Source organism: Arachis ipaensis, chromosome B6, assembly GCF_059453495.1.
Source record: "Arachis ipaensis isolate K30076 ecotype BB chromosome B6, ASM5945349v1, whole genome shotgun sequence".
NCBI lineage: Eukaryota > Viridiplantae > Streptophyta > Magnoliopsida > Fabales > Fabaceae > Arachis > Arachis ipaensis.
This window is the reverse complement of record NC_142441.1, coordinates 3,678,112-3,692,273: the sequence shown is the minus strand read 5'-3', so window position 1 is coordinate 3,692,273 and position 14,162 is coordinate 3,678,112. Positions and strand designations below refer to the sequence as shown.

The following is a 14,162-nucleotide window of genomic DNA, read 5'->3' as shown; positions in this document are numbered from 1 at the left end:
CTTGTAGGTAGAGATTAATTGATAGAATAGATAGATAGATTATTATTATTATTTATAGGTGAAAACTCAGGTGAAGTCGACTTCACGTGAAGTTGATACCTCAGAACCGTTAAATGAAAATTTAATCAAATCAGTCAAATCATCTAACGGCCCTCAGGTATCAACTTCACATGAAGTCGACTGCACCTGAGTTTCCACCTTATTTATAATGTCATTTGTACCCTTATGCAGAGATGGAGTGAGTGGAAAATGTAAAAAGTTGATGAAGTTAGTGAAGTTACAGCAATGGGCTTGGTTTTGTGGAATTTAACAGCGGGTCGTAAGAAGGAGCAAAAACTAAAAAGCATTGCCATTTCCATCACATAATCCTCCTCGTGGCCTCATTTCATCCTTTTTTCTCCACAATTAAATACACATTCACACACGCAGTCGCACACAGCTCCAAATCTCATTTTCTCATCGTTTCCTCCTTCATCTCCTTTTCTCTCTCTTCGCACCAAAACCCTTTCTCTCTCTATCCATCTACCAATTCTCGCTCCTTCTTCGATCGCTCTTTCATCTTCGCCATCTTTTCCACTTACGAATCCACTTCCAATCCGGAACCACCGATCGCCGCTGCCGATTCGATCTGCTAGGTGTATCTGCTTTCGATTTTATTCATTCATGCTTCTTTTACTTTCTCATCCGATTCATATGAATTTCTCAGAATCGATTAGAATTAAGGAGGAGTGGAAGCATTGGTGAATGAATCTCGCAGGGTTTGAAAATGCCCGGGTTAGCAGCGCAACGGAACGAGCAATTCACTAATGGCTCCTCTGCCACCGCGACAACCACGCACTTGTCGCCAAATGGATTCTGGTCTAAGAATCGGGATGACGTAGGCTACAATCAGCTACAGAAGGTACTGGATTGTTTCCGGTTTTAATTGTCTTTGTTTATTTATTTGTTTGTATTTTTTGTTATTAGCTTTTGGATTGTGGATAGATCACTGTTTTGTATTGATTTTTGTGTTACAACTGATGGTTTGATTGAATTCTGTATTGGATCTTACAGTTGGAATGATTGTTGGATTGCTTTACAGGGTTTTCGGATGTATCATTGTTATGAGAATTATGTTATTTTGTTTTCTATTTCTAATTCAGTGTTTTTGTGCTTGGTAGATGAGATTCAGTGTACACTATTCCATCTCCACATCAGTGCCTGGTAAAGGCTATTAAAAGAATGATGTTACATGTCGATTCTAATATTTATGTTTATTTTTAATTGTCCACTGAAATATAGTTACCATTTTTGCATGCTGTGCTGTTGTATGAGACTGAGATTAACTGTCACTACCTCTGTTTCAAAATAATAGGAAATTTGAAGAAAGTCTTAAATAACTTTTTCAATGTAACGTATCTGCAAATGACAATTATATTAAAATAGAGGGGGAGTAATTTTCTTGCTGGGGCACTGAATTACAAAATGAATGCCATATTAGCGGGAATGTGGTTAACATGCCAGTCTTTGTTGGATGCATGCTGATGTTGGGCACTTAGCCTGCAAGCAAACACCATTGGTTGCTGCTGACGATGATTTGCCTGGCTTTAACTTATGTGTTTTCACAATTTGTACCGTTATGGATTGGATACTACAATAATGAGGAATATTATGTCACTTTATTGTGCATGTAAAGCTAATGTGGACCTTTGACATGTTAATTCAGGTTTTTTTTTTTGGTCTTCTTGATATTATATGTTGCACCTTTGCTATGTTGGGGGGTTATCTGTTCATTTTGCTTTGTATTTGTGCCCCCCTTCACATACGTGCTTCTTAGCTGTTCAAGGATTGCAAGCAACTCTCAATTATGGGTATGTTTGGAGGCAGAAATGCAATGAGAATCCATTGGAATTGATTTTGCATAGTAGAGATTGAGTTCTGAGCTGAGGACATGTGGCACATGTGACCTTGTTCTCTTGATAAAACTGCAACCCACGACATGCTTAAAATTCCTCTCACTGGGTGTTTTACATTCCTGTGTTGCAGTTCTGGAGTGAATTGTCACCTCAAGCACGACAAGAACTATTGAGGATAGATAAACAATCTCTTTTTGAGCAGGCTCGTAAAAACATGTACTGCTCCAGATGCAATGGGTTGCTTCTTGAAGGTTTCTTACAGATTGTTATGTATGGGAAATCTCTGCAGCACGAAGGGGTGGGTGCTCACTTTATTTGCAACAGACTTGGAGGTTTGAAAAAACAAAATAATGGTGGATTGAACATTACCAATGGCTGCCAAGATGAAATTCAAGACCCTTCTGTTCATCCATGGGGAGGTTTGACCACAACGCGCGATGGGTCTTTGACACTTATGAACTGCTATTTGTATTCAAAGTCTCTGAAAGGACTTCAAATTGTAAGCCCATCACATTTATGCCAAGTAAAAAAAAAGAAATTCTTTAATGTCCCCGTAGTGTGAAAAATGTGTTGCTCTATATCAACATTCATCATCCCAGGAATAACATTAAAAATGTAGATAAAGTGGGAGATAGAAGTAACGAACATATAACTGAGGTGGTAAATGTTGCATGATACAGAGCGACAACTTTTCTTTTCGTAGGACATAATTTCATTAAGTTGGGGGACTTGGGTCCTGATGCAATTTTTTCTTTATTAGCTAGCTAAACTTTTGATTATATATCAGGTCTTTGATGGGGCACGCGCAAGGGAACGGGAAAGAGAACTACTATATCCTGATGCTTGTGGCGGCGGAGGCCGTGGATGGATAAGCCAAGGCATAGTGAGTTATGGCAGAGGACATGGGACAAGAGAAACATGTGCATTGCACACTGCACGACTTTCATGTGATACACTGGTGGACTTCTGGTCAGCATTGGGAGAGGAGACTCGTCTCTCTCTTCTAAGGATGAAGGAAGAGGATTTTATTGAAAGACTTATGTACAGGTGACTATTTGTATAATGCTCACACAGTCACACCTGTTAGTGATAGAATGGATAACAATATAAAATCTGATACTAAAAGCAGTTATACAGTTGAGACTGATATACAATTAAGCATGTATATAATTGGGATCCCATTTTTCTGTATCCCCCCATTAAAAAGATGATATCATTTATATGCGAGTCATTTTTAATTGACTAGCTATCTGTCAGATTGTAGGACACTTGAGCGGCTGGCTTGACAATTGACATTAAGACTCTAGATAGGCATGGATTTAAAGAATTGTTGAATTCATGAGTATCTTTAAAACCTAGAGAAACAGAATGATTCAGATTATAATAACTAATAGGATAGCATTCAGTTATGAGTTCTGGCATGACGTAAGGCTGTGGAGTTGTGGACCTATTTGTGGTTAATTAGATTATAAGGTATGGCTTTGTTGCATACTGTTTGGTACTTAGAGATCTTTTGAGGAGTTGTACGGATAATTATACAAGAAATGATGTTGTCGAGATATGTTCATGAATTTCCTGAGAAGATAAATTAACTGAAGATGGAAGCTTTACCGCACTTGTCTTGAACGGTGATTATTGTTTCTTATTGAGGTTTATGCCCGCTGACCTTTTCTGGACAGCATAATGATCTTGTTTGTAAGGAGAATTGTCGAATGGAACTTGAGTTATGAAAGACACAGAAACTAGAAAAGAATCCGAATGACATTTTATTGGATATATAACTATGGAGTAATGAACTCAGCTTGTGCATCTTCAAAGTGATTTTGATCTAGGCACCTTGATAGTGGTGGATAAGAATATTAACATTTCCTTTTAACTTTCTTATATAAATGGGAAGGACGTAATATGAATAGTTATTTTGCTCTTTGCATGCTATTACCCATTATTTTATGCTTTCTACCCGTGTTTTTGTCTCTGGAGTTACATGATGTGCTAGAAAAGATATCAAGCGCAGCTTTAGCTTTATTCTGTTTATTTAAAGTTTCCCACATTGTTTCTGGCGGGCTGACATGTTGTAGGGGCTTCAATAACTCTTAATGCAATTATTAGACTAAGAGAATGAAATTATTCCGATCCTTTAGTCATGTATTTTCAACATTTTGTTCTATGCTCATTGAAATACATAAAACAATGTGTATGGCTTAATTTATTGCGTGATTTATTTATCTTTTATTGTTTGAAACTGGGCACGAACCCTTGCTTCAAGGTAAGGTTATTTGTCAAGATCTATGACAAAGATATCTTATGTTTTCCGTTTTACTAACGAGTTTTCATTTATTTACCAGGTTTGACAGCAAGAGATTTTGCAGAGATTGTAGAAGAAATGTTATTCGAGAATTCAAGGAACTAAAAGAACTGAAGCGCATGCGCAAAGATCCCCGTTGCACTAGCTGGTTTTGTGTTGCTGACACAGCCTTTCAGTATGAGGTGTGACATTTGTATTTATAAACTGTAAAATATCGTGATTGGGATTTCATTGTAATATTCTAGAGCGGCACAAGGTGATTTCATTGAAAAATATGCATGCCTTACCACAAGGCGATGTTTGCTTCACATAACATGCATCCATTGTGCTTTTTTATCAGGTATCTGATGACTCAATTCAAGCTGATTGGCGTCAAACATTTGCTGAGACTTTGGGTTCCTATCATCACTTTGAGTGGGCTGTGGGGACGACTGAAGGAAAATGTGACATTTTGGAGTTTGAAAATGTTGGAATGAATGCATGTGTTCAAGTCAATGGACTGGATCTTGGTGGTTTAAGTGCATGTTTCATAACCCTCCGAGCTTGGAAACTAGATGGGCGCTGCACTGAACTTTCTGTTAAAGCTCATTCGTTGAAGGGTCAACAGTGTGTACATTGCAGGCTAATTGTAGGAGATGGTTACGTTACAATCACAAAAGGGGAAAGTATTAGAAGATTTTTTGAGCATGCTGAAGAGGCAGAGGAAGAAGAGGTAACATGAGTTTCACCAAGGAAATAACCTTCTTTGCTAGTTGCCCATATATCATGAGATTTTGATAATCATTTATGAGGCATTAGTCAGAATAAGCCTCATATGTTATGGTAAAATGTTGCCTTCAGGATGATGATTCAATGGACAAGGATGGAAATGATCTTGATGGAGAGTGCTCTCGTCCCCAAAAGCATGCAAAAAGCCCTGAACTTGCTCGAGAATTTCTTTTAGATGCTGCCACTGTTATTTTTAAAGAACAGGTAGGTTTATTATTAACATTGTTTTGCTGTATTTGTTTGTCTTGTTCAACTGCTGACTGTGTTATCCTTTCAGGTTGAAAAGGCATTTAGAGAAGGAACTGCACGCCAAAATGCACATAGCATATTTGTATGTCTTGCACTGAAATTGCTGGAGGAACGACTGCATGTAGCATGCAAAGAAATCATTACCTTAGAAAAGCAGGTATAAATTATTATATTGTTATGAAGAAGACGTTTTGGGATTAAAAAAAGGTGTACCTCTGCTTCCATATGGGATGTCCATTTTCTATACCTGAATTGTATGATTTTGTTTTTATCTGCAGATGAAACTTCTTGAAGAAGAAGAAAAGGAAAAACGTGAAGAAGAGGAGCGCAAGGAGAGGAGAAGAACAAAGGAAAGGGAGAAAAAACTTAGGAGGAAGGAAAGACTAAAAGGAAAAGACAAGGATAAAGAAAAAAGGAGTTCCGAATCAAATGATCCTCTTGGTCCTCCTGAATCAAAAGAAGAAATGTCTCTGCTTGATGATATGGAGCAAAATGATTCTATCAGCTGCAGGAGTTCAGTAATTGAAACGGATGAAGCTAATCTTTCCAGGGATGATTCTCCTAATATCCTACACGAAGAGTTCACTGATGAGTGCAGTACTTTGAGAACACAAGATCACTCTTATAATGACTGTGAAGAAGAAATTTCCAGTACAAAAGATGGGGGAGGTCAGTTTACAGTTGAACAATCAACACCTTCTCGTCAAAGGCCAAGATTTAGAAAAGAATTCCAACTTGATATGCCAATGAAATGGTCTGACAGACGGCGTCATGCAGTTGTTTCAGAAAATGGTGTGGTGGTTGGCAGATCTGATCTAAGACATTATGGAGAAAGTTTTGTGGCATCTTCTAGGGTAGTTAATGGATTGAATAGGCAATCAAGATTAAATGTTCCAACAAAGCACAATGGTCGAAATGCTGGTCCTAAGTATAATGAGAAGTTCCATTGTTCCAGCAACCGGGTAAATGAGAGATGTGATTTTCATTCTTGCAGTTGTAGCCTAAATCATGAATATAGGACAAGGGTTGAACAACATTCTTCTTTGACAAGAGTTAGCCGGGAGACAAAACCTGCAAGTAAGTCTGAAACTGCAGGAGATACATCTAAACAGTATTCTCGTGGTAGTAAGCATTCTCAGGTAGAATATATGCATGATAGTAATGGGAGACCCAAAAGCAAAGTCACCTTGGGGAACTATGCCGGCAGGGATTTGTTTCAATCAAAGAAAGTTTGGGAGCCTATGGAATCTCAAAAGAAATATCGTGGTAGCACTCCAGACTCTGATGTTATATTGAGGTCTTCTGAGAATCAAGGACTTCAGTCTGATATAATCAAGCCGTCAATTGGGGAAGCTGTTCACACTGGTGATCGTTATTATGAGGATTGTAATTCAAAGAGATTAAGTGCAGATGAAGGGTGTAACAATGGTTTTCAAGTGGAAGCTGAAGGTTCTTGTAGATCTACAGAAGTTGCTTCTGAAGAGACTGGAATATGCACGACTGGAGGCTCTCCCTTGAATAGTTCTTCTGATCCTAATCAGAGTAGCAGTTTCAGTTCTGACAACTGCTCCTCGTGCCTAAGTGAGGGTGATAATAATACAACCTCTTCAATTCGTGAAAATACTGAATCATCATCAACATCAGATTCAGAAGATGTTAGTCTACAATCTGAAGTAAGAGATAGTTCAACTTGTGTCGAAAATGACTTGTCTGGCTGTCATGAAGCTGGGGAGAAGGATGCAAATGGTGACGGTTTGGCAAGGTCATGTACACTGTATAGTCGGTCCTTGGATGGCACAGGAAGTGATAAATTGGGGAATCTTGCGGTGGAAACTGGCCACAATTTTGAAAATGGTTTTTCCACCATTAATGTGTGTTCTCAGCCTCAAAATATCCTTCCACTCATGTCAAACCAGAATATGCAATTTCCAATGTTCCAAGGTCCTACAACAATGAGTTACTTCCATCAAAATCCAGTTTCATGGCCGGCAGCTCCTACAAATGGCTTGATGCCCTACCCACACCCGAATCATTATTTATATGCTGGCCCTCTTGGATATGGTTTGAATGAGGATCCGCACTTCTGCTTGCAGTATGGTGCCTTGCAGCAGCCGACTCCCATGTTTAACCCTGCTGTGCCAGTATATCAGCCGGTTGCCAGAGCTAATGTCTTGAATGCAGAGGAGCAGACACGAGTTTCGAAGCCAGCATCCATTCAAGAGCATCTTGCTGGATCTATTCCAGAAAGGACTGTTCCAGCTGGAGCTAATTCCAAAAAAGCAGCATTGAGTGGAGAGGTGAGGCCTGATAACCCTGCCAAGATGCGAGAGAACAACGGTGGCTTTTCCTTGTTTCATTTTGGTGGGCCTGTAGATGTCTCAACAGGTTGTAAATCGAGTCTTGCATCTGCACAAGGAAGTACTGCGGGGGATTTTAGCTTGAAAGGTTCAGTAGATCCTGTCGAAGAAGTCAATACTTGCAATAAGAAAGAGACAACCGCCATGGAGGAATACAACTTGTTTGCGGCAAGTAATAACTTAAGGTTTTCAATTTTCTAGCATGATAAAAGTGAGAAGTATAAGGTGGCTGTTGTGGAGTCCAGTCCTGTCATAGTAAATGAAGGTTTGAGTACCTTGTAATTTGGTAAACAATAAGCTTCCTTCAGCAATTTTCAATTTTACCCTATAGATTTGATTAGTCAATTGTTGCCAAATTTGTCTTGTTTTTTCCGTCGATGTAGAGAAAGATTGAGAGTGCTGGTATTTTGAAGGTTTTTGTTTTCTTGGTGTGAGATCATATCACCCTCCAATTTTAAATGAAGCTTTTTCCTTTGCAATTCTTTTTAGCCAAGTAGTCTTCATAGCGAAAGCTGTATCGGGATTTTTGAGTGGATATATATTTTTTTATTGAAGTGTTTGTTTGATTCAAGTTAAAAGTATTTCTCTTTTTAGAAATATGCATTCTAAACTGAACAACTTTTTTATTTATTGCTATGAATTTTGAAAAATGTTCAATTATTTAAAATGTGTTGATATTACTATATTATTTTAGAATTTTAATATATAAAAATTACTAACATCAATGCACAGCTAACAAATGCTACATATCCATCACATGTGCACTCTTTCAATATAAAGTAGAATGTCTAACCAATTTAGTTGCTTGATGATTACGAAACTTCTCTCCTTTCTCTTCTCTTCTTCAATCTCTTTTCTCTGATCCACACATTATGTTAGTTCACATGGTATCATCGCACAAGATCAAAAGCTGAATAAAGATCCTTACAAGATTGTGTTAAGTACATGAAGAGAATGCAAAGTTTGCAATCCTATTCCTATGGGGAGCTGGTAGTTGTAGGTCATATTTTGCTCTACCTCTTTGTGATCCTCATTTACTTAGTTCCAATCTTCAATTTAGTAAGCCAGTGTATAGGGGGCAAATACTCTGATTTGGAGTTATAGTTTCATAATAGTATATAGAACTAAGAACTTAATATGCAGTAGTGGGGAGGTGCTAAACCAAAGTTACTTACAAGGATAAATATATTAGTATACAATTCCAAAATTATGGACAATGTATTTTAGAAAAGAAAGAGAAGCCTCTTGTACCAGCAACATTGAATTGATCTATAGTTTCACTTTTCATCCAAAAATTCAAAGGTAACAATCATAAAGCCAAAAACCATAAAAAAGAAAGTCCAACTAAATTGTCTACTGCTATGAATCTCTACTCTAGTTTTTAAGCTCCTGGGCAATTAGAACAGCCAAATAAAAGCCAGGTTCATCTACAAATTCAGCCAAATCAAAAGAATGGGCATCCGCAACAATTTGTAAACTTGTCCTATCAGGTAGCTCTGAAACTACAACTTCCGGATACTGCTTTCGTTGCTGTTCTAACACTAGTCTCCCTTGCGGATGACTGATAATCACCCGTCCACCTACAGGTCAGATCCAAAATTACAGAAAGAATAAGAAGTATCCAGAGCTCTGACCTAAGTTTCAAAAGAGGGAACAACAATTGAGCTAAAATATATGTGCAATAAGAAAATCTATCAAGTTTGCTACTATGTTTGGTGCACTGTTCTAATACACTAGAAAATTTTAGCTTCCATACCAAAGTAGTACCTAAGGAGTATTAGAAATTTGACATTTTTAATCCATCCTCTTATTCAAACTTCAGTTCAAGCAAATTAAGAGCCAGACTTTGGTAATAGGTGTAGAAATCCTGGAATGCAAATAGCATTCTCTCCAGAGCAATTTCATTTAATGGGGCAAAACATTATTCAAAACTTGATGAAAGACAAGATGTGTGAAGAAGTGTAGATGGTACAGTTAAAATTGCAAAACGTTTTAATTTCTACCTCATAATACATCATTAATAACCAAACTATATCCACACTATCATCCTTCTTTTAACCAATTTTGGCACTATCTAACTTTTCGTCATCCAGATAAATTGATTCTTTTGAATGATTTTTAAGAAATGTGTGTAAAACATGGTGCATAAAAATCAAGTTCATTTTCAAATACACAATTTGCAGAGCAATGCAAAGTAACAAGGAAAAGAGCAAACTTCAACCACAAGAGAAAAACTTACCAGGTGAACATTTCTTAGCCAAAGACCCCAAAATCTCATCAAGTTTGAAGGGCAAAGCAGGAAGAAAATAGAGAAAAACAACATCAAGAGGAGCCCATTTCTCTGGAACATACACAATCTCGCCTTGCCAACACTTAACCTTATCATATTTCTCTTTAATAAGAGCCAATATTAGAAGTGAATCGTGCACCACAAAAAGAGACTTACACAAACCCACCAATGTATCCACAAACTCTTCAGACCCAGTTGAGACTAAGACCCTTGAATCCTCTTCAACATTCCCAGCAGATACAATACGTTCAATGCTTCTCTTGAATTCTACATTAGAATTTGACTCAACAGAATCAAGTATAGACCAGTCCTTTTCAACAACTTCTTCAATGTAAACAACGGATGCAGAACCCTCAGGGATTGAAACTGGGGCATCTGTGTCTGACTCAGTGGCTTGCAGCAAAGTTGAAATAGGCTTAGTGGGTTTTGATTTTAGCGAATTTGATGAAAATTTGAAAGCACTGCCACAGAGATAAACACGTTGATGCTTCAATTGAAGGTTTTGGTGGAATTTGCATAGTGGTGGGGTTATGGGGTGGAAGGAACCTACGGAAACAGAATTCATGGGAAGAAAGAACTGATTTTTACAGGTGAGTTTGCTCTTAAAACCGGATCCTGATGCTCAAATTAGTGTCTTGGAAGTAGAGAATAGAGGTTAGAGCTTGGGTTTGGATATGAAGACTTGCCGAAAGAGGTTTTACTCAGAGAAGACAGGATATTCGTGGCAGGTGCTGCAATTTTCATTGATTTAAGAAAAACATCAGATCATTAACAATTTTATCTTACATTTAAATTGATATTATTAATTTTTTATTTTAATTCAAGTATTGTCTCTAGCCTAACCAATGAATAATAGCTCAAATGACATAGTCTCCTCATACTCAATTAAGAGGTTGTGGGTTCGAGTCTCATATCTTTAGTAAAAAAAAAAAAATATTGTGGCTAGCCTTTTTTAATCAAATTACAGAAAATTAAAAATAATTCTCAAAAAAAATTTTACATTCGATATTTTTGTTCTAACAAAATTGTAAAAAATTAACTTATCTTATGATAATTTTTTATTTAAATTATTTTATAATAAAATTTATTTACTCTATATACATAGTAAATTTTCTTTTATTGAAAACGGTAGAAAAACTAATCTATCTCTAATTTAAATTTATTGAAGACTAATTTAAATTACTCATTTAATAAAAATTTATAATTTGGTCTTGGATAATTTAAAATATTTATAATCAAACTTTTTAGAATTATGAAAAGATTTTGGACCATATATTTTTTTAAGATAATCATATATTTAAATAAAATAAAATAAAAAAAAAACAAATGCAATAAATAAGGATTGATACATTTGGGTTGTATAATAATTGAATGTAAACTACTATAGCATCTAGAAATTTATCAATTTCTATATAAATTTTTCTAGTCAATCACAGATTACATTGAAGTATAAAGAACCCATAAACTACTACACGCAAGAGCGAAGTTTGAATTCTTTTTAGAAAAGGACTAACATGAAAAATATAACTAAATAAAAAATAAAAAATAAAATTAAAAAGGGGCTAAATCATAAAATTAGAAAACTTTATAAATAAAATTTGTTTATTTGATAGGAATTATTATCTCCTCTTCATGTATACTAAGCTTCGTGTCCCTCTGATTACACATTAGCACGGTTTATAAAGATGATTACTATTGAATTACTGCTGCATTTAAAATTGTTATTAGTATGTCCACTATCTATTTATCTATTACTCATTTAAAATTATATATAAAAAAAATTAATGATCAATTCATTCTTATTTTTGATAATGTCATTCTTTATATGATTTTTATTTATTACATTTTGTAATGAATTTGTAAAACTAAAAATGAGTGACATTATCAAAATATAAGTGATGTTATTATCTCCTATAAATAAACTATATTTTTTTCTTTCATATGTAATTTGATGATTTTAAAAGTATTTATGCATAAACTGTACTAATAGGTAGTGATTTATGACTTTTTCATGTTTCAATATAATACGCAATTAATTAGAGAGATTTACATAGAAATTACTAAACCTATTTAAACGTAGCGATTTACATAATTATTACAAGATTCAAATCTAATCAATTCTAATTTACGGTAACAATTACAGTAAATTTTCAGTAAAAAGTTGAAACATATTCAATTTCTTAATTATTTTATTTAAACATTGATAATTAATTAATAATAAATTTTAATAATTTTTTAGTATTTTTTTCTTAATACTAATATTAAATTGGTGAAATTCTAAATGTTCTCAAACTTGAACATTACACAAATAAAAATCTTAAAGATACAGTTAATTCATTTCTTGAACCAAATTAGTTAATAGGATTAATTATCAAAGGCAAAAAAAAAAGCATTCGGTTATACAAATATATATATATATATATATTTTAAATGAAGAAGAAATTTCCTCTACTTTTATTTTGGATTTTGGCCTATTTTATTTTTATTTTAATATTTTATTTCTGGTTCGGTTATTAATCAAAACTCAAAAGTATTATATTGTAATAGAATAAAAACGTTAAACTACTATAGTAAAAAATTTTAATATTTATAAAGACACCATAAAAAAGGTAATAAGGCCGCTCTATCGAAAACTCCATTTGCACGTTATGGTAAACATATTTTTAAATTTTAATTAACTAGCTAAACCCCAAAAAAAAAAAGCACTCTTTTTTTCTTTCTCTGCACTCTTAAAATATAGAAAAAAAAAGATTGCTTTCTCTATAGTACGAGTAAGTCAAACTTATGCAATTAAATTAATGAGTTTTTTCGCTATCAAATATTAATAAATTTTATTTTAATATACTAATAGTATAAATGATTTTTATAGTATTATTTAATTGAATTTGTTAGTTTATATTAGATGTTTATTTAAATATTAAATATAATTATTTTTACTAATACAATGCTACTATAGGATTGGCTATTTGTACGTACAATAATAATTCTAAACTTAACAACAACAACAACAACAACAACAACAACAACAACAACAATAATAATAATAATAATAATAATAATAATAATAATAATAATGTGTGTTACAACGTGAATATATATAGAATAGAGTAAAACCTCTCATTTATTCTTAGAATATTATTTAAGAAATTCTCGTAAATTATTATTCTTTGGCACATGATGAAACCTTTTGCGACTCCTATTAATTATTCACAAATATTGTGGAGGTTTTTTTTCCTTGTATTTGGCTTTATGTTAAAATCAACATTTCTCTTTTTTTTTTCATTAAAAATATTTGACTCCATAACATTTTCCATTAGCATTAAGGTTTTTTTTTTTGGTCGGGTATAACTATGTGTATTTTATTCTATACATACATATATTCTTTGTTCTTTCTGGGCGATTACAAAATAAAAAAAATAATTAATATATTCAAGATAATTATGTATTTATAAAATACTGTCTCAATTCATCTTATTTCATCATATTCGAAATGAAATATAGTTTCAAAGGATGAACTGGACAATTCCAATAAAATTTTAAGAAAGAACTAACTAGTAGGATATGTTAATTATTAATAATATTCGGTTAGATTCATGAACTAACTTTTTAGTATTTGGTAAAATTTTACAACTTTTTATTGTCAGTATCCATATAGATAATTAGATACTACACGGATAATGGTCACAACCATAGAGAAAGAATAAATCTCACATCCAAACAAAATATTTAGTAACTAAGTTGTTATAATTATTTTTTAAATCATGCGTTTTTTTTTTTTTCTCTTTTTTCTTTTTGATTTTCTCGTCTTCCTTCTCCTCCTCCTCTTTTTTTTTTTTTTTTTTTTTTAACGTTTTCTTCCCTTATTTTTGCATGCAGGTTCTTTTTCTAATTTTTCTTTTTTTTATTCTCTTTTGTTATCGTCATCACCAACAACATCAATATTTTACTAACATTTTTATTAGTTCTAATTTTCTCTGATGCCATTATTAAATAATTTCGGTTTATTTTTTAGTTTATTTCGGTTTATTTGTGTATTAATTGAGGCGGTTCACTTAATACTGCTGATAAGTATTGACTAAATTTTTTATTTTTTTTAAGTAATTTCAATTCATTTATTAGTTTAATTGAGGTTTATTTGGATCCAGAAATAAATTCGATGTGTATTTTGTTGATGATTGAGTCTTTTTGACTACTTGTTCAAAATTGAACTGATTTCGGTTCATTTGTGTGTTAATTGAGGTCCACTTGATGCTACTGATAAGTATTGACTAAATTTTTTTGCAAAGAAGAATGAAATT

At 33.8% G+C, this 14,162-nt stretch overlaps 2 protein-coding genes across 2 annotated transcripts; one reads left to right on the top strand and one right to left on the bottom strand.

Annotated features, from left to right (window-relative positions):
• The first annotated feature begins 352 nt into the window (after positions 1–352).
• Positions 353–8,053, top strand: LOC107645396 (uncharacterized). Its single transcript, XM_016349407.3, has 8 exons — positions 353–901; positions 2,026–2,394; positions 2,683–2,942; positions 4,241–4,382; positions 4,541–4,912; positions 5,041–5,172; positions 5,246–5,374; positions 5,496–8,053. The coding sequence occupies exons 1-8, from the start codon at positions 767–769 to the stop codon at positions 7,773–7,775; spliced, it is 3,819 nt and encodes a 1,272-aa protein (XP_016204893.1). The 5' UTR covers positions 353–766; the 3' UTR covers positions 7,776–8,053.
• A 692-nt stretch (positions 8,054–8,745) lies between these two features.
• Positions 8,746–10,614, bottom strand: LOC107645395 (uncharacterized). Its single transcript, XM_016349406.3, has 2 exons — positions 9,814–10,614; positions 8,746–9,154 (listed from the first exon to the last, which is right to left on the bottom strand). The coding sequence occupies exons 1-2, from the start codon at positions 10,427–10,429 to the stop codon at positions 8,949–8,951; spliced, it is 822 nt and encodes a 273-aa protein (XP_016204892.1). The 5' UTR covers positions 10,430–10,614; the 3' UTR covers positions 8,746–8,948.
• Positions 10,615–14,162: the final 3,548 nt, after the last annotated feature.

Excerpts from the sequence above, each read along its gene's own strand:
- LOC107645395 (XM_016349406.3), bottom strand. The coding sequence starts at position 10,429 with ATGAATTCTGTTTCCGTAGGTTCCTTCCACCCCATAACCCCACCACTA. Across the intron at positions 9,155-9,813 it reads GGCTAAGAAATGTTCACCTG|GTGGACGGGTGATTATCAGT; the intron begins GTAAGTTTTTCT and ends TCTGACCTGTAG.
- LOC107645396 (XM_016349407.3), top strand. The coding sequence starts at position 767 with ATGCCCGGGTTAGCAGCGCAACGGAACGAGCAATTCACTAATGGCTCC. Across the intron at positions 2,395-2,682 it reads CTCTGAAAGGACTTCAAATT|GTCTTTGATGGGGCACGCGC; the intron begins GTAAGCCCATCA and ends ATTATATATCAG. Across the intron at positions 4,383-4,540 it reads ACACAGCCTTTCAGTATGAG|GTATCTGATGACTCAATTCA; the intron begins GTGTGACATTTG and ends CTTTTTTATCAG.